Here is a 22,979-nt window from a genome sequence, read left to right on the forward strand (position 1 = left end):
ATTTGGGATTGTTGGAAGTTCATGCATACTATGCAACAGGTTATCCTGAGAACATAGGAACTAAATTCCAGTGATCTTCATCCAATCAGATAGCCAGTCACGCTAAATCAAAATCAGATTAATCTGATTGGATACTTTAGATTTATAATTCTCTCCAGACATTGTGCTCTAAACTGTCAGTTTAAATTGTAGTAGTGTCACATCAGACTGGTCTGTTCGTGAGAATCCCTTATGTAAGCTAGATTCTGGAAATGCTTCAATCTCTCAGACATCCTGCACCAATTTTGCATCATATCTTCGATCTTTCCTTCAAGATTATTTATTGGGGAAGAGGTTTGAACTCCCATTCATCATAATAAACAGATAAATTATGTCAACAATTACATATGTATATCACACATACATTTAAAAGCTTTCATTTATGTTATTAATTTTTAGATTGCTTGATCGGAATTGGGATGTCTTCTAAAGTAGAGAAAGATGGCATCATTAACAGAAGCATAAATGTTTGTAGTTCTTTATAATGATGGTATTAAATGGCACCAATAATGCACTAACCGGCATGCCTTACAGCTGATACATGTGACAGTCTTTCCACCAGTTAAATTTAGGTCAAGTCATTACATAATTTATTATTGGTCAAGGGATTGCATGCATAAGGGTCGGGAGTGCTGCATCATTGCTGCACAGCTGAGAAGACCAATCTACACGCCAGCAACTTTCCCAGCAAGGACAAAAGCTTAGCAATCTTCAAGGCATACATAGAAGGACAACATGCTTCAGTGGTCAGGGACACTTGGGGAGGCAAATTCTTTAAATATCTTATTGCTTCCTATTTCAGCTCCTGCTCCAAATGGAACAAAAGTCTTTGACTGTCACTACCTACAATCAGGCCTGCAATGCACAAGGACAAATTTGAGACTTGGGTTATATAATTCTAGTTCCCTTGTATTATAAGCTTAAGTGTTTATATTTATCTTAAATTTTGGGTTAATGGTCTTTACAGGAGAGCTTGTTTCTAAAAGAAAATGACCTCTGCAATCCTGCTGGTGTTACATTGAGGAAATTACAACTATTTCTTCTTATCTTACATGGAGGGATGGACATTCTTATAGACTCAATTTCCTGCTAACTCACCTTGCGGGGCAATGTGCAGCCATAATTTAAATCCAGGCATTCAGTGCAGATTGTAAATGCAATTGCAGGTAAGACAGAGCATAGAAGCACAGGACAAGGATGAAGGTACTTCACCCCTCAAGCTCTTCTGCTACTTAGTATTGGATCTGTAAATTTCAACCAATTTGTCTTGTTGGCAACAGTCCAAAGGGAAGTATGTTACAGGAATAAGAGACAAAAAAAAGAGTATCATAACAGGAACTGATCAATTGAGTTGCAGCCTTGGTATCTATAGAATAAATTCTTGGAAAAAATTATAAGATCAAAATTCCCAGAGAGATAAGAAAGCTTGAAATCAGCCATCAGTGCTTGGTATTCATGTTAGCCTCAACACAGTCATTAGATTATTCAATATAGAAAAAAGTTTCATTTACAAATATAAAGTTCCAAATATACATAAATGATTCAAATAGTTACATTATAAAGTCTTAAGCAGAATAGTTACATTATAAAGTCTTAAACAGAAAGCTCATACAATATCAGGTGTATCTTGAGTCGATGCCTAAAACAGGCTTTTGTGTCACATGTTATGTCCCATCTTAAATAGTGATGTGCTTCCATTGTAAAACCTGCAGGATTGCAGAGGTAATTTCTTTTAGCACAAATTATATAGGGCAAGATCCCACTTAAAACAGAGGCTCAATGAAGGTTTTCCTCTGAAGGTATTTATTTGGGGATAAATAGTGGACCAATATCGATCTTATATGGTGACTGAATGCAGATTAGACCTCAGGTTAACCACTTGTCCAATTGGGTGAATCTACAAGGTGCAGAGCTCTCTGGGTTCTGCAAAATAGTGTCATCAGTGGTTATGTGCTCAAATTCTTGATATGGGACTTGAACCAATACCTTATGATTCAGAGGCAAGAATGTTACCCACTGAACCTCAGTTGCCACTAATATCCATCACTTAGAAATATCACAAATGTTTTATCCATAACATGTATTATAAACTGGTAAATTACATTTCAAAGAACCCCATAGAATACTTTGGTCTTTGCTGCTTAAGACATTTCACACTAGTTTCACATATTCAATTTCTCATCACAAAAGTAATTTGCAACATTGCAGCCTCAGCAGTAACTGGTAGAACAATTTTCTGTGGAACCAGGCGCAAAATACATTTTTATTAAATGTAAAAAAAACACACTGGTTTGTTAAAGAGCATTGGATCTGCTCCACCAGGAAGGAAAGTTGAAATTCATTCCCATATCTCTCAATGCCCTTTCTCTCTAGAATCAAATCAATTGTTTCCTGAATCTATTTAGATTTGGTCCATTGAACTGGCAACTTATTTTATGACTCTATTACATTTTGGATGAAAAAGGTTATGCTTGACTTCCCATTTTATTCCTAACTTCCTCATCTTGTCTCAAATTCCCTTGGCAATTGAACAAATTGCCACACTGAACAATTTACCCAAATTAATTCTGTCAATTGCTTCATAATTTTGAATACTGCCCTGAGTTTACCTCAAAGTAGTCTCTCCAAAGTAAACAAATGCAATTTCCTTAACATTTTGTCATAATTGAAATTCCTAATACCTGAGAACATTTTTTGGTTGCTGAGTAACCTTTAAAGGACAATAATTTTCTTCATCTAATTAGGACGTGAATTGCAAGCAGTAATCCAGATGGAGTTTAACCAAGGCATGTGCAGTAACAATAACAAGCCTTATTTGATTTGTCCTCTATCCATCTGTTAATGTCAACCATTATATGATTCATTGTGTACTACTGCATTGTAGCGCTATGCTTATAGTTTCACAGCAGCAGTGAGAATACTTGCTGTAATGATGTGGGATGGGATTGCTTAACAGGACTAGTGTCAAATAGACTTGACTGACAGATTTCTTACATTAAAGAACATTAACAAATCAGTTGAGCTTCCACAACAAGACTCTTCACCTTTACTGACAGTGGCTTCTTATTTAATTGAATTTAACTCTGCCAGCTGCTGCAGGAGAATTTGAACTTTGGTCTACAATCAGTTACCTATGCTTCCAGGTAACCTGACCTCTATACTAGCTTGGTTATGGAGATTAACTTACTTGGAAGTTAATTAACTTACCTGGAGCCTTAAAAGTAAAGAATAAAAGAAGTTTGAATTGCATCTGATAAACATTTGGAATTAATACAAAATTAAGGGTTAGTGGGGAAATATTAAAATTTCAGAGTTCAATGCCAGATGGCCGCCAAAAATTGCTTCATTGATCTAAAAATACAGTTGTATCTAATGGAATTTGTCACTGAATTTTTTCTACAAGGGTATGGTCATTTTGGTTTAATGCAATAATGTAAAAGAGATAATGGAAGTCATCAACTCTTTTCACATCTTCTTATTTCCAATTCCCCTGGGATTTATCACAAGCACAAAATCTAAATGTACAAAAACATACTAAACTAGATTCAGCTGGGAGCTCCTTTGTCTCATGACTACATGATTGTAGGTTCCAAGTCTTGTTTCATGGCCTCAGATCCTATTGGGTGAATATTTAGAAAACTTCTATGGAGGCGCTGAAATCTGAATGGAGATATGGTTGGTACAATGGTTTTCAAACTGCCCTCCTCAACTCACATTCCACCTTAAGTATTCCCTACGCCATAACTGCTCTATGATTAGTAAGGGATTGCTTAAGGTGGAATGTGAGTCGAAAGAAAAAGTTTGAAATCCATTGTTTTAATTGTACCTCATTGAGTTGTTCTGTGCACGGTTTCATAACTCCAAAGGAAATGGGCCAATGACAATTTTTCTCAAGCAAAATATTTCAGTAACAATTGGGTCTAGAGCAATTGTTCTTAACCTTCCCTTCCCACTCACATCCCACCTTAAGCAATCCCATACTAATCACAGAGCACTTATGGCACAGGGATTGCTTAAGGTGGAATATGGGGGCAGAAAGAAAACCACAGGACTTTAAGAGAAGGTCAAAGATCACAGTGAGCTATCAAACTAGGTGGTCATTGATGTCATTGATGGTCTTGTGATTGTGATATGAATAACATGACTGATATGCACACTCACATATCAACTCTGCCAAATTTAACATACAAAACACTTTGGGATATTTCTGAGCAAGTTAATAAATTTCCATGTTATTATTTAATGGCTCAGAGTGAATTATAATCTTCCAAGATATTGCTTGGGCATTTAAATGAGTCACAATAACAACTAATTTATAAGCAGTTTCCAACCTCTATACATTTGATCATTATTCTGCCCAGCAATTCAATCTCAAATGCATTGTTGAAGGAGCAGGCAATAATCAGCAAGATATTCTTTTACAGGCTCCTTATTAGTCTTATTCAATTTGGAAAGGATAGCATGACCAGACAAGATGAATGGGTGGAAAAACCGAAGAAGCCTCCTTAACAACAAATGATTTTATTATTAAAGTATAACTCATTCAACAAATTGTAAGTAGAATAGAAAACATTAACCACAGATCTAGTGATATTTTAATTTGAGGGTACTATAATGATAATTAGGTTACATTCATCAAACTTTCTTTTAACTCAGTCAGTGGTTAATGACTTAATTACTTTGAAAGTTACAACTTTTTTACTTACTGTGATCATCCATGCTCAGCACAAATTTGACAGCCAACCCCTAGCGTTTATCAGTTCCTGCTTTCATTCAGTCAGCTATCCTTCATGCATGGGTTCAACTTGCCTGTTAATCTCAAAAAAACATTTGTAGCAGCGTCAAATTTGAGATATCCTGTACTGAAAATTGGATCAGTACAGCAACCCAAAAACTGCAAATTGTGGAACTAAACATGACGTTGGGCAATATTTGTGGAGAGAAGAAACAGAGTTAATGCACAAGGACAATTAGTGATCTATTTACTCAAGTAATAACAGTGGCTAACTAAAGGAAGGCAATAGTTTTTAGCTAAGGAAGAATCATACCTGTGAAGATCAGGAGCGAGTGCTAGATGCCTGAAAATTGGCAGTATTGTCCTTGGTCCTTCCACACCGTATAATTTGCCTCAAAGACAAAAGGAGACTTGAAATGAGAACTGAGTTACTTAGCCATCAAATCAAGCTGCTGCAGCACTTGAATAATGTGAGAGAATGCATCAAAACCTGATTCATTGTCAAGTGATTTCATAAAACCTCAGCATGTTTACTGATTCATGCCTAAAGTGTTCCATTTTTTAAAAAGTGACCACCATCATTAAAAATAAACAGCTTACACTTCCATCAAATATTTGTGAATATGTGAACTGCTGAAGCAAACTGCAAACGTGTTGACTTTGAGAAATCAGGCTGAATAGCCAAGGCCAACTGGAATATTAAAATGAATAAAATTAATGTAATAAATTCATTTGACCTTCTCATCATAAATGAAGGAAAGTTTACCGGTACTCTCTCTGGTTTCCTCTGACTTCCCTCCAAAGTTAAAATAAACTATTTAGAGAACCTCTTGCAAATTCCCCTCCTGAACTGAATTTGATGGGAATCTGGGGAACCCCTTGCTGGATAGAATCATATTCAGCAGAAAGAAGATGGCTGCAGTGGTTGGAGGTGAATCATTTCAACCACAGGACTTCTCTGCAACAATTCCTCAGGATAATGTTCGAGGTTCAACCATCTTGAGCTGCACCTTCCTTCAGTCAGCACCATTAATGTCTCCTTGTATAATGAATCCATCCACAATCCAAATGCAATAAGACCTACAAAATATCAATGCCTGGGCTGGTAGATGACAAGTAACATTTGTGCTACTCAAGAATCAGGCAATGAGAAATGCAGTTATCACCCTCTAACATTCAAAGACATCACCATCCCTGAATCCATTACCATCAATATCCTGGGGGATTATCATTGACCATAAACTGAGCTGCATAGCAATATACTCAAAGAGGCTACAAAACCAGGTCAGAGGCTAAGAACTCTTTGATGAACAACTCATTTCCTCTTCCCAAAGCTTGTTCACCATTTAAAGCAATGGTTCCTGACCTTTACTTTTCCACTCCCATGCAACCTTAGTAACCACAAAGTACCTATGGCATGGGTGCAGGACATAGCCATCTCCACAACCATTCACTCACCTCACTACCGATGTACAGAAATAGCAATTTTCACCTTCTACAGGGAGAATTGTGGCAACGCACCAAGACTCTTTGGACAGCTCCTCCCAAGCCCACCACCTGCACCAGCTGGAATGCAAGAATTACAAAAGCATGGGTACATCATCTGAAGGTTGCCCTTCAAGCCACACATCACCATGACTAGAAATGTATTGCTGTCACGTCACCAGGCTAAGATCCTGGAAACCACCCCACCCCAACAACCTCAAAACCAGGTGTGTCGTTTTCTGTGGCTTGCAGCCATTGCAGAAAGCAGCTCACCACCACTTCACAAGGCAATTAAGGATGGACAAATGAATGCTAGCTCAGCCTATGAAGCCCAAACATTTGAATGATTTTTTTTTAAATACAAAGCTGCAAATGTTAATGTCAATTGGGGAATCCAATAGGGAATTGAAATCCCTATTTACTCAATAACAAAATTAAGATGTCGTTTAGTTTACAACATTTCATTATGAAATAAATGAAAATGGCAGTTTACAAAGCTTGAATCTCACAATAATTAGTAGTATTTTTCAGTTGTTACTTTGCTTGCAGCACAATGGTGTTATCGTCAGAATTAGAATTTATTGTCACAAACAAGTAACAAAATTCTGTTTTTTGGCAGCATCATAGAGCAAACGTTCATGTTATGAACCATCTTAAAACAATAATATAATAAAATAAAATAAAAATAGTAGAGCACAAAAAGTGAGGCAGTGTTGTTTGTTCATTGATCATTCAGGAATCTGATGGCAGCGGGAAGAAGCTGTCCTTATGCCACTGAGTGTCTGTCTTTAGGCTCCTCTACCTTTTTCCTGATGGTAGCAGAGTGAAGAGGGCATGGCCTGAGCGGTGAGGATCTTTGAGGACAGAGGTTAGAGTGAAATCTGGTGCCTGTGATGTCACAGGTTGAGTTAACAAAACCTCTGGAGCTTATTCTTGTCCTGAGGGTTGGCAATTCCATACCAGACATTGATGCAATCAGCCAGAATGCTCTCCACAGTACACCTGGAGAAATTTACAACAGTCTTCGCTGACATACCGAATCTCCTCAAACACTGGCGAGACTTCTTTGTGATTGCATCAATGTGGAGGCTCTAGGGCAGATCCTCAGAGATTTTGACATCCAGAAATTTGAAGTTCTTGACCCTCTCCACTACTGAGCCCTTGATGCAGACTGGGTCGTGTTCCCCTTCCTCCTTCCTGAAGTCCACAATCATCTATTTGGTTTCGCTAACGTTGGGCACAAGGTTGTTTTTGTGACGCCACTCCCATAGCAGAATAATTGAATCTCTTTGTGCAAATCACGGATAGATGTGATTAGACATGGTACTGATCACACAAATGATCATTTCTGGGTAGGATCACGTCCTTCAGGAAATTGACAAAAATGCTAGAGTAACTCAGTAGATCTTGCAGCATCCATAGGAGGTAAAGATATATAATTGACATTTCAGTCCTGAGTCCTACTTCAAGTAAAAGCCAGGCATGTGCCTGAATTAAAAGGCTGGGAAGAAGGGAAGAATGGACAGGGGGAGGAGTACAGACTTGATGAGCTATCAATGACTCAAAAGACTGGAGTTACAGAACAATAGACTTTTATTTACAATAAACTTAAAGATCATCCTGTGCTGTGACCCAGGCTTTCTGGGGAGGGGTTTATGATGTTGGAGCCTTGACACAGGGCCAAGAGGGAGGAGCCACAAGTACAGTTACTGAATGGGCAGAGCCAGATTAATGAGTGTACAGCAGTTCACATTTTCATCCCTTGTTATTTTTTTTTAATTTTCTCCAGCAGGATGACATGGGGGCACAAAGTCTTACAGGTTAAGTCCGTCCAGTGCCCTGGTTTTTCATTGTGACTGGCGGAGAGCCAGCTTCTATGCTGTAGCTGGGGCCATTGTTTCGTCCTGGGCCTCCAGCACTGTGTCGACCTGATAGGGGCGTGGTGACTTGACCAGAGTGACTAGAGCTAGGAAGTGATGGTATGTAGTGTGTGTCCATGGGTGAGTATGCTCCTCGGGTGTCCCCGTGTGTGTGAAGTCCTAGATGGAGACAGTTTCCTTGCGCCCATCCAGGTAGGCCATGTATGCATATTGGGGGTTCACATGGAGGAGAAGTGGATCAGTTTTATGGCCCCTTGTGTGCTTACGTAGCAGGACCAGCCCTGGGGATGTCAACCAGGATGGCAGGGTGGTCCCCAATGTATTCCTCCTGGGGAAGGAGAAAATTCGCTCACGAGGGATAGCATTGGTGGCAGTACATAACAGCGACCTGATAGCATGGAGTGCCTCGAGAAGGACTTCCTGCCAGTGAGAGACCAGCAGCCCCCGGGACTTGAGAAAGGCAGATGGCCTTCCACATGGTGGCGTTCTCCCTCTCCACCTGGCCATTCCCTTGTGGGTCATAACTAGTGGTCCTGCTAGTGGCAATACCTTGGCCAGCAGGTATTAGCACAGCTCATTGCTCATGAACAAGGACCCCCAGCTGCTCTGAACATATGATGGGTACCTGAACAGGGCAACCAAGCTGCACAGTATCCTGATGACCATGGTGGTGGCCATGTCCAGGCAAAGGGGAAATGTCAATACTCATCGATGACTGTGAGGAAATACACATTTCGGTTAGTGGAAGAAAGGGGTTTGAAAGACCGTGTGACTTTTACCAGGTGTGCTCTATCTGGTTGGTAGAAGTGCGATTTGCACTCTAGGCAGATCCCGCAGTCCCAATGGAGTACAGCAGGTTACAAGATTTGATGAAGTGGAAAGATCTCATGACACCAGGGTGGCAGAGGTTATTGTGGAGGGATTTGAGGCGGTCTTATTCGGCATTGGCACATGTGTCTCGGGACAGAACATCTGGGGCTCGTTGAGTTTCCCCGGCCAAAACAGAATATCATTATTCTAGATGAAGAGTTTGAACCTCCACCTTCAAATGTTATCATTCTTTATTTTACCTCACTGTTTGTTGTTAAGCATGAATGCCACAGCCCATTGGTCTGTGAGCAGGGTAAAATGTCTGCCAGCCAGGTAATGTCTCCATTGCTGCATTGCCTCAAATATTGCCTGAGCCTCTTTCTCAATGGAGGAACATTGGACTTCAGAGCCCTGGAGGGTGCAGGAGAAGAAGGCCATGGGCTGACCTGCCTGATTAAGCTTAGTAGCCAGGATGAAATTGGACACATTGTTCTCCACCTGAAATGTGAGTATGTTGGGGCCTTAGTGATGTCTTCTTTTATGCGACAGAAGGCTGCCTGGACCTCTTTTGCCATGGGGAAGGATGTAGACTTGATAAGGAGTGAGCTTTTTCTTCATAATTATGGACTTACTGGGCATAGTAGGAAAAGAACCCAGGCATCTTTTCAGGGCCTTGAGGATGTGGGGGAAGGGTGAACTCTAGCAGGGGGTAGATGTGGTCGGGGTCAGGGCCATTGACTCCATTCTCCACATCACAGCCAAGGATCGCCAGGTGGGTAGAGTGGAAAACACATTTATCCCTGTTGAAAGTTATTTTGAGACTTTTGGCAGTTGTGAGGAATTTCTGGAAGTTGGCATCATGATCTTTCAGGTTATGGCGCACAGGTCATTTTGGTCTACCATCCAGTCCATCTCCCGCTAGAAAATGGGGACACCTTAGGTAACACCAAAGGGAACCCTGAGGAAATGGTAGAGGCGGCCATCTGCCTTGAAGGCAGTGTACCGGTGGGATGGGGAGCTGGTGGTAGGCATATTTCAGTTCAATCCTGGAGAACACACAATATTGGGCAATTTGATTGACCATGTCTGCAGTGCAAGGGAGGGGATACGTATACAGCTGCGTATAGAGATTAATGGTCTAGCTATAATCAATCACCTTTCTGTATTTTCCCTCACTCTTGATCACCACTACTTGAGCTCTCCTTGGGCTGGTACTGGCCTTGATAATCCTCTCAATCAAGAGACGCCGCACTTCCGCTTTAATGAACACCCTGTCCTGTTCACTGTATCGCCTGCTTCTTCTAGCAACTAGTTTACAATTAGAGGGAGGGTTTGCGAACAGTGGTGTGGGATCGATAAAGAGAGTAGAGAGACCGCAGGTTAGTTGGACCAATGTGGGGGGTGTGTGAAGGGGGGAGCAGAGTGCCCAGCTGACAAAATGTGAATTGCCATCCGTGGGTGGCGGGAGGGGACCGTCATATTTCATCGTAACACTTTTTTTTTAAATTTTATATTTTTCACACCATACATCACATTAGCCATGATATACACTTTTTCTTTTTCACACATATACAGTGACTTTTTCTCCCCCCCCCCCCTCCTCCCAAGCCACCCCCCCACCCCCACCCCTCTCATCCATTTTAGGTATACAATCTAGGTTGCATTAAACCAGTCAGACAATGTTGTCATTCAACAAAAATACACCAGAAATTCTACTGAGTCCATTCTTTTCTTTCCTTCTCCTTCCATCAACTTAGGTAATGTTTGTCCCCGGTAGGTTTTCGCTATTGTATTTAATGTAAGGCTCCCATATTTGTTCGAATATTTCAATATTATTTCTTAAACTATATGTTATTTTTTCTAATGGAATACATTTATTCATTTCTATATACCATTGTTGTATTTTCAAATTATCTTCCAATTTCCAGGTTGACATAATACATTTTTTTGCTACGGCTAGGGCTATCTTAACAAATCTTTTTTGTGCATCCTCCAAATCAATTCCAAATTCTTTGTTTTTTATGTTACTTAGGAGAAAGATCTCTGGATTCTTTGGTATATTGTTTTCTGTTATTTTATTTAATATCTGATTGAGATCTTCCCAAAATTTTTCTACTCTCTCACATGTCCAGATTGCATGAATTGTTGTTCCCATTTCTTTTTTACATCGAAAACATCTATCAGATACTGTTGGGTCCCATTTATTTAACTTTTGAGGTGTAATGTATAGTCTGTGTAACCAATTATATTGTATCATACGTAGCCTCGTATTTATTGTATTTCTCATCGTTCCAGAACATAAATTCTCCCATGTTTCCTTTTTTATCTTTATATTTAAATCTTGTTCCCATTTTTGTTTAGTTTTACCATTTGTTTCCTCATTCTCCTTTTCTTGCAGTTTAATATACATATTTGTTATAAATCTTTTGATTAACATTGTATCTGTAATCACATATTCAAGGTTACTTCCCTCTGGCAAACTCAAATTGCTTCCTAATTTATCCTTCAAGTAGGATCTCAGTTGGTAATATGCCAGCGCTCTATCTCCAGTTATATTGTACTTATCTCTCATTTGTTCAAAGGATAAGAATCTACTTCCTGAAAAACAATTTTCTATTCTTTTAATCCCTTTTTTTTCCCCCATTCTCTAAAGGAAAGGTTATCTATTGTAAAAGGGAGTAGCTTATTTTGCGTCAATATTAGTTTTGGTAATTGGTAATTTGTTTTATTTCTTTCTACATGAATCTTCTTCCATATATTGAGGAGATGATGTAATACTGGAGAAGTTCTATGTTGTACCAATTTTTCATCCCATTTATATAATATGTGTTCAGGTATCTTTTCCCCTATTTTATCTAATTCTAATCTCGTCCAGTCTGGTTTTTCCCTTGTTTGATAAAAATCTGATAGGTATCTTAATTGTGCGGCTCTATAATAATTTTTAAAGTTTGGCAATTGTAAGCCTCCTTGTTTATACCATTCTGTTAATTTATCTAGTGCTATCCTCGGTTTCCCCCCTCTCCATAAAAATTTCCTTATTATTTTCTTTAACTCTGAAGAATTTTTCTGTCAGTTGTATTGGCAATGCCTGAAATAAGTACAATATCCTTGGAAAAATGTTCATTTTAATACAGTTTATCCTTCCTATTAGTGTTAGTGGTAGATCTTTCCAATGCTCTAAATCGTCCTGTAATTTTTTCATTAGTGGATTATAATTGAGTTTATATAATTGGCCTAGATTTTTGTTTATTTGTACACCTAGGTATCTTATTGCCTGCATTTGCCATCTGAATGGAGATTCTTTCTTAAATTTTGAGAAATCCGCATTATTCATAGGCATTGCTTCACTTTTATTTACGTTTATCTTGTAACCCGACACTTCCCCATATTCCTTCAATTTCTTATATAATTCTTTTATTGATAGTTCTGGTTCTGTTAAGTACACTATAACATCATCCGCAAATAGACTGATTTTATATTTATTCCTTTTATATTATTATCTCTTCTTATCAATTCTGCTAGTGGTTCTATAGCTAGCGCAAACAATAAAGGTGATAGTGGGCATCCCTGCCGCGTTGACCTGCTTAAGTTAAATTACTTTGATACATGTCCATTTACTGTCACTTTCGCTAACGGTCCCTTATATAATGCTTTAATCCAATTAATATACTTCTCCGGTAAACTGAATTTTTGCAATACTTTGAACAAATAATTCCATTCTACTCTGTCGAAGGCCTTCTCTGCGTCTAAAGCAACTGCTACTGCAGGTGCTTTATTTCCTTGTACTGCATGAATTAAGTTAATAAATTTACAAATATTGTCTGTTGTGCGTCTTTTTTTGATAAATCCAGTTTGGTCTAAATTTACCATTTTCGGTACCTGTTCTGCTAATCTGTTTGCTAATAGTTTAGCTATTATCTTATAATCTGTGTTTAGCAAAGATATTGGTCTATATGACGCTGGTGAGAGTGGATTTTTCCCTTGTTTTAGTATTACTGTAATTATTGCTGTTTTACATGAATCTGGTAAGCTTTGTGTTTCATCAATCTGGTTGATTACATCCAGGAGGGGCGGAATTAATAAGTCTTTAAATGTTTTGTAGAATTCTATTGGAAATCCATCCTCCCCTGGTGTCTTATTATTTGGTAATTTTTTTATTATCTCTTGTATTTCTACTGTTCCAAATGGTTCTGTTAATTTATTTTGTTCCTCTATTTGTAGTTTTGGTAGTTCAATTTTAGTCAAAAATTCATCTATTTTCCCTTCTTTCCCTTTGTTTTCAGTTCGGTATAATTGTTCATAGAATTCTCTAAAGTTTTCCTTAATTTCTTTTGGATTATATGTAATTTGTTTGTCTTTTTTCCTTGATGCCAATACCATTTTCTTAGCTTGTACTGTCTTAAGCTGCCATGCTAGGATTTTGTGTGTTTTTTCACCTAGTTCATAATATTTCTGTTTTGTCTTCATTATATTCTTCTCTACCTTATATGTTTGTAATGTTTCATATTTTATTTTTTTATCCGCCAATTCTCTTCTTTTAGTTGTATCTTCCTTCATTGCTAATTTTTTTTCTATATTTACTATTTCCCTTTCCAACTGCTCTGTTTCCTGATTATAGTCCTTCTTCATCTTGGTTACATAACTTATTATTTGCCCTCTGATGAATGCTTTCATTGCATCCCATAGTATAAACTTATCTTCCACTGATTCCATATTTACTTCAAAATACATTTTTAATTGTTTTTGAATAAATTCTCCAAAATCCTGTCTTTTAAGTAGCATGGGGTTTAATCTCCATCTATACATTCTTGGAGGGATGTCCTCTAGCTTTACTGTCAATATTAAGGGTGAATGGTCCGATAGTATTCTAGCTTTATATTCTGTTTTTCTTACTCTATCCTGCATACTAGCTGATAACAAAAATAGGTCTATTCTTGAGTATGTTTTATGTCTAGCCGAGTAGTATGAGTATTCCTTTTCTTTTGGGTTTTGTTTCCTCCATATATCCAAAAGTTTCATTTCTTGCATTGATTTAATTATAAATTTGGTTACTTTGTTCTTTCTGTTAATCTTTTTCCCCGTTTTATCCATATTTGAATCCAAATTCAGGTTGAAATCCCCTCCTATTAGTATGTTCCCTTGCGTATTAGCTACCTTCAAAAAGATATCTTGCATAAACTTTTGATCTTCTTCGTTAGGTGAATATACATTAAGTAGATTCCAAAACTCCGAATATATCTGACATTTTATCATAACATATCTCCCTGCTGGATCTATTATTTCCTCTTCTATTTTAAATGGCACATTTTTACTAATTAATATAGCCACTCCTCTTGCTTTTGAATTATACGATGCTGCTGTTACATGTCCTACCCAATCTCTCTTTAATTTCTTGTGCTCCAATTCAGTTAAGTGTGTTTCTTGGATAAATGCTATATCAATTTTTTCCTTTTTCAGTAAATTTAGTAGTTTCTTCCTTTTAATTTGGTTATGTATTCCATTAATATTTAAAGTCATATAGTTCAGCGTAGCCATTTTATACTTTGTTTATCTTCTCTTTCCGTTTTTCCATCATTACCTTTCCTCCTTTTCCATTTCTGTTTTCTTAATTTAAACTCTTTATAAGACAACATTGCTACAACATCAAACATTTTCCTTATTCTCCTATTTATATCTTCTTTATCCCCAATCTCCCCTTCCCCTCCTGAGTTGTCCTTTATCCCTTGTCGGACAACCACATCTCCCCTCTCCATTTGGGTTTGCGAATTCACTCGCAAGCGTCAACTGATTTTGCAGTGACCGCTATTTCCCCCCACTCAGACCCCCGAGAAAAGATTTTGCTTTTCATATGTAACAAAGGTCACTCTTTTAATTCCCTCCTTATTCTCTCTATTCCATTACCTTCCCTTATTAATTCTTGTCTATACTATCTATATTTTCCTCTAAGTACAGATACATTCACGTATGCACATTGTATTTATTCACTCTTATACCTCTTTACCCACATACATATCAATCGTGGTCTTTTTTACTCTCATTACCCGTCTTCATCCCTCAGTCTATTTTTGTAATTGTTCTGCAAATTTTTGTGCTTCTTCTGGATCCGAGAATAGTCTGTTTTGTTGTCCTGGAATAAATATTTTCAATACCGCTGGATGCTTTAGTATAAATTTATACCCTTTCTTCCATAAAATCGCCTTTGCTGTATTGAACTCCTTTCTCTTCTTTAGGAGTTCAAAACTTATATCTGGATAAATGAAGATTTTTTGCCCTTTATACTCCAGTGGTTTGTTGCCCTCTCTTACTTTTTCCATTGTCTTCTCCAGTACCTTTTCTCTTGTAGTATATCTTAGGAATTTTACTAAAATAGATCTTGGTTTTTGTTGTGGTTGTGGTTTAGAGGCCCATGCTCTATGTGCCCTTTCTATTTCCATTTCTTGCTGTAGTTCTGGACATCCTAGGGTCTTAGGGATCCAATCTTTTATAAACTCCCTCATATTCTTGCCTTCTTCATCTTCCTTAAGGCCCACTATCTTTATGTTATTTCTTCTGTTATAATTTTCCATTATATCTATTTTTTGAGCTAGTAGTTCTTGTGTCTCTATAGCTTTTTTATTAGATTCCTCCAATTTGGCACGTTTAAAAGTTTTAAGTCCCCATATGTCATGCCCCGCATGATCAGCATCACAGTGGATCTTGGCTAAGGGGGCCTTTGAGGCCAAGGCGACTTTATATCTTACTGGCTTTGCTTTAAGGGAGTAACGCTGCATTGTATCAGGGTGGATAAAACTCTCAGTGCTCAGAATGCAGAAAGAAGGGACACTATGCAAAAGTATGTCGCTAACAGTGCTTCCACTATCAAAAAGATATCTTGTCAGCTGATTGTCCATCATAAATTGGGAGAGTTGATGTGGACTGTTTTGATCCAATGCTTTGGAGGCCAGTGTAGGTTTGTGGTCTAGTCCGTGTTGACTCAGTCTGGGACCATAATAGTGGCACCCATGTGGCGGCATGGTTATCCCTGGAAATTGACGGCGTCCAAAATGGCAGCCCACATGTTGCGGCGTGGCCTACTCCAGAAGAAGATGGCAGCCAAGATGGTGGCCCCCGTGCTGTACACATAGCAGTGCTGGGACTGGAAAGCGACTGTTATTGACATACTTTTGCATAGTGTCCCTTCTTTCTGCATTTCAAGCACATTGCATCTTTCGCCGGGCAGCTTTTCGGGGCTTATTTGGTTGGCCACAAAAGTAGCACTTTGGGAGCTCCTGGGAGATCGCAGCTCTAGTGGGCTCGCTTGTTAGACACAGTAGCGGATTAATGGCCTGTAAACCCGTGTCCCAAGATGGCGGCCCCCGTGTGGATCCCATGCCATTCACTGAATAAGCTTCCATGTTTAGGCAGGGTGCTCCCCAGCATTTCCCAAGGTCAATCGCCCCTTTTAAGTCAACTTACTCTGCTTGAGTAGCCCCTGGTGCACGTAGACACACCTGATGTCTGTGACATGGGCATCCCGGATCACGTCTTCAGTGTTTTGGATGGCCAACACCAACTGGAATTTGCACACTCATGCGAGTCCCTGCAGGGGACTTGATTCACCCAGTTGCTGTCTGTGGGTGGCCAGCATGTGCCTGGCATTTACTTTGTTGACTTTCTCCCTGTAGTGTTCCTTGAGTATGTTCATTGCTTCCCTGTACACTGAGGCATTGCTGATCATCAGGAAAACTCGATGTCTGACCCGGGAGAAGATTAGGTACAGCTTGTTTGCCTCTGTAGCCATGATTTGGAGGAATTTTGCAGAAAGACCTCAAACCAGTGTAGCCATAGTTCAAAGCAGTTTGAAGCTTCTGGTGATTGTGTGTCGATCTCCAGCTTATCAGGCTTCGAGAGTTGTTCCATCGTTGGGAAAAAATATTGATGCACTATCAATAACTCCAAAGACTGGAGTTATAGAATAATAAGTTTTTATTTACAATAAACTTGTAAGTAATCCTGTGCTGTGACCCAAGATTTCTGGGGAGGGGTTAGTGTTATGGTGTTGGAGGCTTTATACAGGGATAAGTGGGAGGAGACACAGTACAGTTACTGAATGGGGTGGAGCCAGATAAATGAGTGTACAGCAGTTTACCACAAGACCAATGGACAAAAGGTGTTGATTGGATGTGGAGAGGAAGACAGGAGAGAGGAAAGGTGAGAATTGATTGGGGAGGCGGGTGTGTTGGATGCTCTGTGTAAGCAGAGCGGGGAAATGGAGACAGAGGGGAAGAGAGACAGAGTGAAAGGAAAGGAAACATAGGGAAAGATGAGGTTGGGGGAGATATTAATGGAAACCAGAGAAGTCAATATTGATGCCAGACAGAAGATGAGGTGTTGTATCTGCCATTTGCAGGTGATCTCAGTCTGGCACTGCACAAGACCATGGACAGCTAGGTAATCACAAGATCATAAGATAAAGGAACAGAAGCAGGCCACTAGGCCCATCAAGTCTGTTCCGTGACTCTACGCTAAGCTGAACTATGCTCACCCGTAGTTCCAATTACCAGCCTTTTCCCCATATCCTTTGATATCCTTACTAATGAGATACTTATCCATTTCCTGTTTAAATGCTCCCAGCGATCTGGCCTCCACTGCTTTGTGCGGCAGTGAGTTCCACAAATTCACGACCTCTGACTAAAGAAGTTCTTCCTCCTCTCTATTTTAATTGGATAACTTCTAATTTTAAGATGATGATCCCTTGTCCTCGATTCTCGCATCAAGGGAAAACCTTATCTGCATTCACTCTGTCAAAACATTTCAATATTCAAAATGTCTTTTTGAGATGCCCCCCTCATTCTTCTATACTCCAATGAATACAACTCAAGAGGTGCCAAACACTCCCTATACGCTAGCCCCTGCATTCCAAGAATCATCCAAGTAAATCTCCTCTGCACCCTCTCCAACAACATCACATCCTTTCTAAGATAGGGGGCCCAAAACTATACACAGTACTCCAAATGGGGTCTCACCAGTGCCCCAGAGAGTCTCACCAGTGCCCCAGAGAGTCTTATTAACACCTCTCTACTCTTATTCCTCTGGAAATTAACGCTAGCATAGTATTCGCCTTCTTCACTACCAATCCCACCTGGTGTTGCCACTGGGAGATTCATGCTATTGCAGCCAATGGAGCCCAGGAAATTGACTCAAGCACTTCCATGTGCCATTTATTTTAGTGTGTCTGACATTTTACTGGCATCATATACCACCCGCCGCCTCCAACTCTCTGCCTGTATCGGGGCCTCCGCCTGCCTCACACGACCGAGGCCGGGGCCGCCGTCTCCCCCTTGCTCCTGCCCGTATCGGGGCCGCCGCCGTCTACCCTTCGCCCGGACCGGGCGATAAACGGTCTGTTAATGTAGCTGACGGTGGCTTGATTTAGAAGTTCTGAGACCACAGTGGTCTGCGCCCAAGGTAGAGGCACCTATGATCAGCAGCAGGCATGAGGGATTGCAGACTCCGGGAAACTGAAACCTGGCACAGAGCACCAGAGAAACAGAGAGAACAACCCCATTTGCGAAAGCAAAGAAGCGAGCTGCCCACCAGGCTCACCTTACAAAGCCGTCCTGTCCAGAGAAGAAACAAGCCTTCCGTCGCGCATGCAGCCATCTTCAGCGCAAACTCCGGGAGATCCAAAATGAGTGGTGGACTAGCCTCGCCAAACGAACACAGCTCAGCGCGGACATTGGCGACTTCAGGGGTTTCTACGAGGCTCTAAAGGCTGTGTACGGCCCCTCACCCCAAGTCCAAAGCCCGCTGCGCAGCTCAGACGGCAAAGTCCTCCTCAGCGACAAGATCTCCATCCTCAACCGATGGTCAGAACACTTCCAATCTCTTTTCAGTGCCAACCGCTCAGTCCAAGATTCCGCCCTGCTCCAGCTCCCTCAACAGCCCCTAAGGCTAGAGCTGGATGAGGTTCCCACCCTGGATGAGACATATAAGGCAATCGAAAAACTAAAAAGTGGCAAAGCAGCAGGTATGGATGGAATCCCCCCAGAAGTCTGGAAGGCTGGCGGCAAAACTCTGCATGCCAAACTGCATGAGTTTTTCAAGCTTTGTTGGGACCAAGGTAAACTGCCTCAGGATCTTCGTGATGCCACCATCATCACCCTGTACAAAAACAAAGGCGAGAAATCAGACTGCTCAAACTACAGGGGAATCACGTTGCTCTCCATTGCAGGCAAAATCTTCGCTAGGATTCTACTAAATAGAATAATACCTAGTGTCGCCGAGAATATTCTCCCAGAATCACAGTGCGGCTTTCGCGCTAACAGAGGAACCACTGACATGGTCTTTGCCCTCAGACAGCTCCAAGAAAAGTGCAGAGAACAAAACAAAGGACTCTACATCACCTTTGTTGACCTCACCAAAGCCTTCGACACCGTGAGCAGGAAAGGGCTTTGGCAAATACTAGAGCGCATCGGATGTCCCCCAAAGTTCCTCAACATGATTATCCAACTGCACGAAAACCAACAAGGTCGGGTCAGATACAGCAATGAGCTCTCTGAACCCTTCTCCATTAACAATGGCGTGAAGCAAGGCTGTGTTCTCGCACCAACCCTCTTTTCAATCTTCTTCAGCATGATGCTGAACCAAGCCATGAAAGACCCCAACAATGAAGACGCTGTTTACATCCGGTACCGCACGGATGGCAGTCTCTTCAATCTGAGGCGCCTGCAAGCTCACACCAAGACACAAGAGAAACTTGTCCGTGAACTACTCTTTGCAGATGATGCCGCTTTAGTTGCCCATTCAGAGCCAGCTCTTCAGCGCTTGACGTCCTGCTTTGCGGAAACTGCCAAAATGTTTGGCCTGGAAGTCAGCCTGAAGAAAACTGAGGTCCTCCATCAGCCAGCTCCCCACCATGACTACCAGCCCCCCCACATCTCCATCGGGCACACAAAACTCAAAACGGTCAACCAGTTTACCTATCTCGGCTGCACCATTTCATCAGATGCAAGGATCGACAATGAGATAGACAACAGACTCGCCAAGGCAAATAGCGCCTTTGGAAGACTACACAAAAGAGTCTGGAAAAACAACCAACTGAAAAACCTCACAAAGATAAGCGTATACAGAGCCGTTGTCATACCCACACTCCTGTTCGGCTCCGAATCATGGGTCCTCTACCGGCACCACCTACGGCTCCTAGAACGCTTCCACCAGCGTTGTCTCCGCTCCATCCTCAACATCCATTGGAGCGCTTTCATCCCTAACGTCGAAGTACTCGAGATGGCAGAGGTTGACAGCATCGAGTCCACGCTGCTGAAGATCCAGCTGCGCTGGGTGGGTCACGTCTCCAGAATGGAGGACCATCGCCTTCCCAAGATCGTGTTATATGGCGAGCTCTCCACTGGCCACCGTGACAGAGGTGCACCAAAGAAAAGGTACAAGGACTGCCTAAAGAAATCTCTTGGTGCCTGCCACATTGACCACCGCCAGTGGGCTGATAACGCCTCAAACCGTGCATCTTGGCGCCTCACAGTTTGGCGGGCAGCAACCTCCTTTGAAGAAGACCGCAGAGCCCACCTCACTGACAAAAGGCAAAGGAGGAAAAACCCAACACCCAACCCCAACCAACCAATTTTCCCTTGCAACCGCTGCAATCGTGTCTGCCTGTCCCGCATCGGACTTGTCAGCCACAAACGAGCCTGCAGCTGACGTGGACTTTTTACCCCCTCCATAAATCTTCGTCCGCGAAGCCAAGCCAAAGAAATATACCACCCATCCTTCCTTCCTAATGGAGACATTGGGTGCAACTATTGCTGATCTCTTACAGAAGAACCAGGAGCACATTGTGAACTCAATGAAAGAACATCAGTTAAATGATCCACACTTAGCATTTGCCAGTCTCAGTTTCAATGACCAGAGTAATAAAAGATTAATAAAAGGAGCCACTGCTCCTTTGCTATTCACAGCCCTTTTGTACAAATTGCCTGAAAGCTTCCAGCTCTGGTCCCAATAAATTTGCACCTCACATGGCTTAGAGCCATTGTGGCACAGAACTAATATGGACAGAGTGCCCTCACATGCAGGAGGTGAATACATCTCCCCTCGCTCATGTTTTTCCTCATCTCCAATGGAAACCTTTTATGTACCTGCCCTGAGATGATGAATGACGTCTTTTCAGCACTGGCTCACTTCCCAGCAGTCAACACAAAGCAGTTGAGAGCTTCTCATGAGGCTGCTGATAGGAAATAGTGAACAGGTCCTATTTTTGTGAAGGATTTGGTGCACACCCTAGTCCTCTTTCAAAATATTATTGGCCAACTTCACAGATTTGGCAAAAGGATTTGATTGGGGGTTGTTGAGTGCATTGAAGGAGAATGGAATCCAATTTCTTGGAATTTAATTAATTTAGACATAAAGCACAGTAACATCCCCTTCCCACCCATGATCCTGTGTCATCCAAATACCTTAATTAACCTACGACCCCCATACATTTTAAAGGCTGCAAGAAAACTGGATAACAAACGTGGGGAGAACATACGAACTCCTTACAGATAGTATCGGATTCGAACTTGGATTGGTGGCACAGTAATAGCATTGCACTAACAGTAACATTAACCAAGACACCCATTTGTTTGTAAGGATAGGAGAAAAACTTGTCACAGGATTTGAATAAAGTTTTTAAAGGACTTCTTTCTGTCAGACACCTTTTTAAAATCAACCGTACATAACCTCTACCCAGATTCCATGTAGATATTGCCTGAACAACGAGTCTGATTTTTCCCTGACAACTCTCATATCACTGATATCGGAGAAGAATTCAACCTCAAGTACAAGTTCAACTTTATGGTCACATGTACCAAAGAGCACTGAGGAAAACTGTGTGAATTAAGGAAATATTTGGTTTCTGATCAGGAATGGGAATACCATAAATTGTTCTGCAGGTTTCACACCTTGGAAATGAATTGCCTTTAATTTATCACTTCCTCATGTATTTCTGGAAGACTCTTTCCAATCACACTGTGGTTATGCCTTCAGCAGAAAGGCTCCAGTGTTCGAATCAACTTGACAACATATTTCAAGGGCATTTGGGGATTGGCATTAAATTCTGATTTTACTAGCAAAGCCACATCTTCAAATTCATGAATCATTATTTACCCACAAAATAGAAAAGGATTCTTACTTCTACAGTTCAGAATCAGAAACAGAATTTATTGTCATGAGCAAGTCACAAAATCCGTTATTTTGCAGCCACATCATAGTCTAAACATTCATATAAACCACTTTACAAATGTTTTAAAAGTGCATAAAAAATAAGGCAGTGTCTTTCGTTCATTAATTATTCAGGAATCTGGTGACAGCGGGGAAGAAGCTGTCCTTGTGCCACTGAGTGCTCGTCTTTAGGCTCCTATACCTTTTTCCTAATGGTAGCAGATTGAAAGGGTATGGCCTGGTGGTGGGGGTCTTTGAGGATAGAGGCTGCTTTTTAAGACACCGTCTCGTGTAAATGTCCTCGATGGAGTGAAGTCTGGTGCCTGTGATGTCACAGGGTGAATTAACAACCCTCTGGGTTTTTCTTGTCCTGAGAGTTAGAACCTCCATACCAGACATTAATGCATCCAATCAGAATGTTCTCCACAGTACACCTGTAAATGTTTTTGAGAGTATTTGAACATGATGTCCTTGACATTTTCCCTACTGGGTTGTATTCCCCTGACTTCCTCCTGAAGTCCACAATCATCTCCTTGGTTTTACTAATGTTGAGCGCAATATTGTTGGCAAACACCATTCAACGAGCTGATCTATCTCCCTCCTCTACGCTTCCTCATTTCCATTTGTCATTTTGCTGACAACGGTGGTGTCATCGGCAAATTTGTAGATAGCATTAGAATTGTGCCTGGCCACAGAGTAGTGGGTGTATAATGAGTAGATCAGTGGGCTAAGCACTCATTCTTGAGGTGGGCCTGTGTTGATGATCAGTGAGGAGGGGACATTGTTTCCAATTTGTACTGACTCTGGTCTTCCACTGAGGAAATCAAGGATTCAGT

The 22,979-nt window shown here is 40.8% G+C and overlaps 1 protein-coding gene across 30 annotated transcripts in view; it reads right to left on the minus strand.

The window, feature by feature from the left end:
• The window catches only part of LOC138757551 (uncharacterized), a 172,523-nt gene that overhangs the window by 47,549 nt on the left and 101,995 nt on the right, over nt 1-22,979 (minus strand). For 26 of the 30 annotated variants that reach the window (XR_011353672.1, XR_011353684.1, XR_011353680.1 and 23 more), the window contains one exon: nt 5,088-5,166. Coding sequence is in view for 2 of the 30 variants with exons in the window: in XM_069925093.1 (XP_069781194.1) it covers nt 5,088-5,166 (79 nt within the window). In the remaining 28 variants the exon portion in view is untranslated. Of the gene's footprint in view, nt 1-341; nt 1,746-4,745; nt 4,857-5,087; nt 5,167-6,232; nt 6,341-22,979 lie in introns of those variants that run through there. The other 4 variants (XR_011353681.1, XR_011353679.1, XM_069925085.1 and 1 more) reach the window with 4 other exon arrangements.

The sequence above is a fragment of the Narcine bancroftii genome, chromosome 3, assembly GCF_036971445.1.
Source record: "Narcine bancroftii isolate sNarBan1 chromosome 3, sNarBan1.hap1, whole genome shotgun sequence".
In the NCBI taxonomy this organism is placed as follows: domain Eukaryota; kingdom Metazoa; phylum Chordata; class Chondrichthyes; order Torpediniformes; family Narcinidae; genus Narcine; species Narcine bancroftii.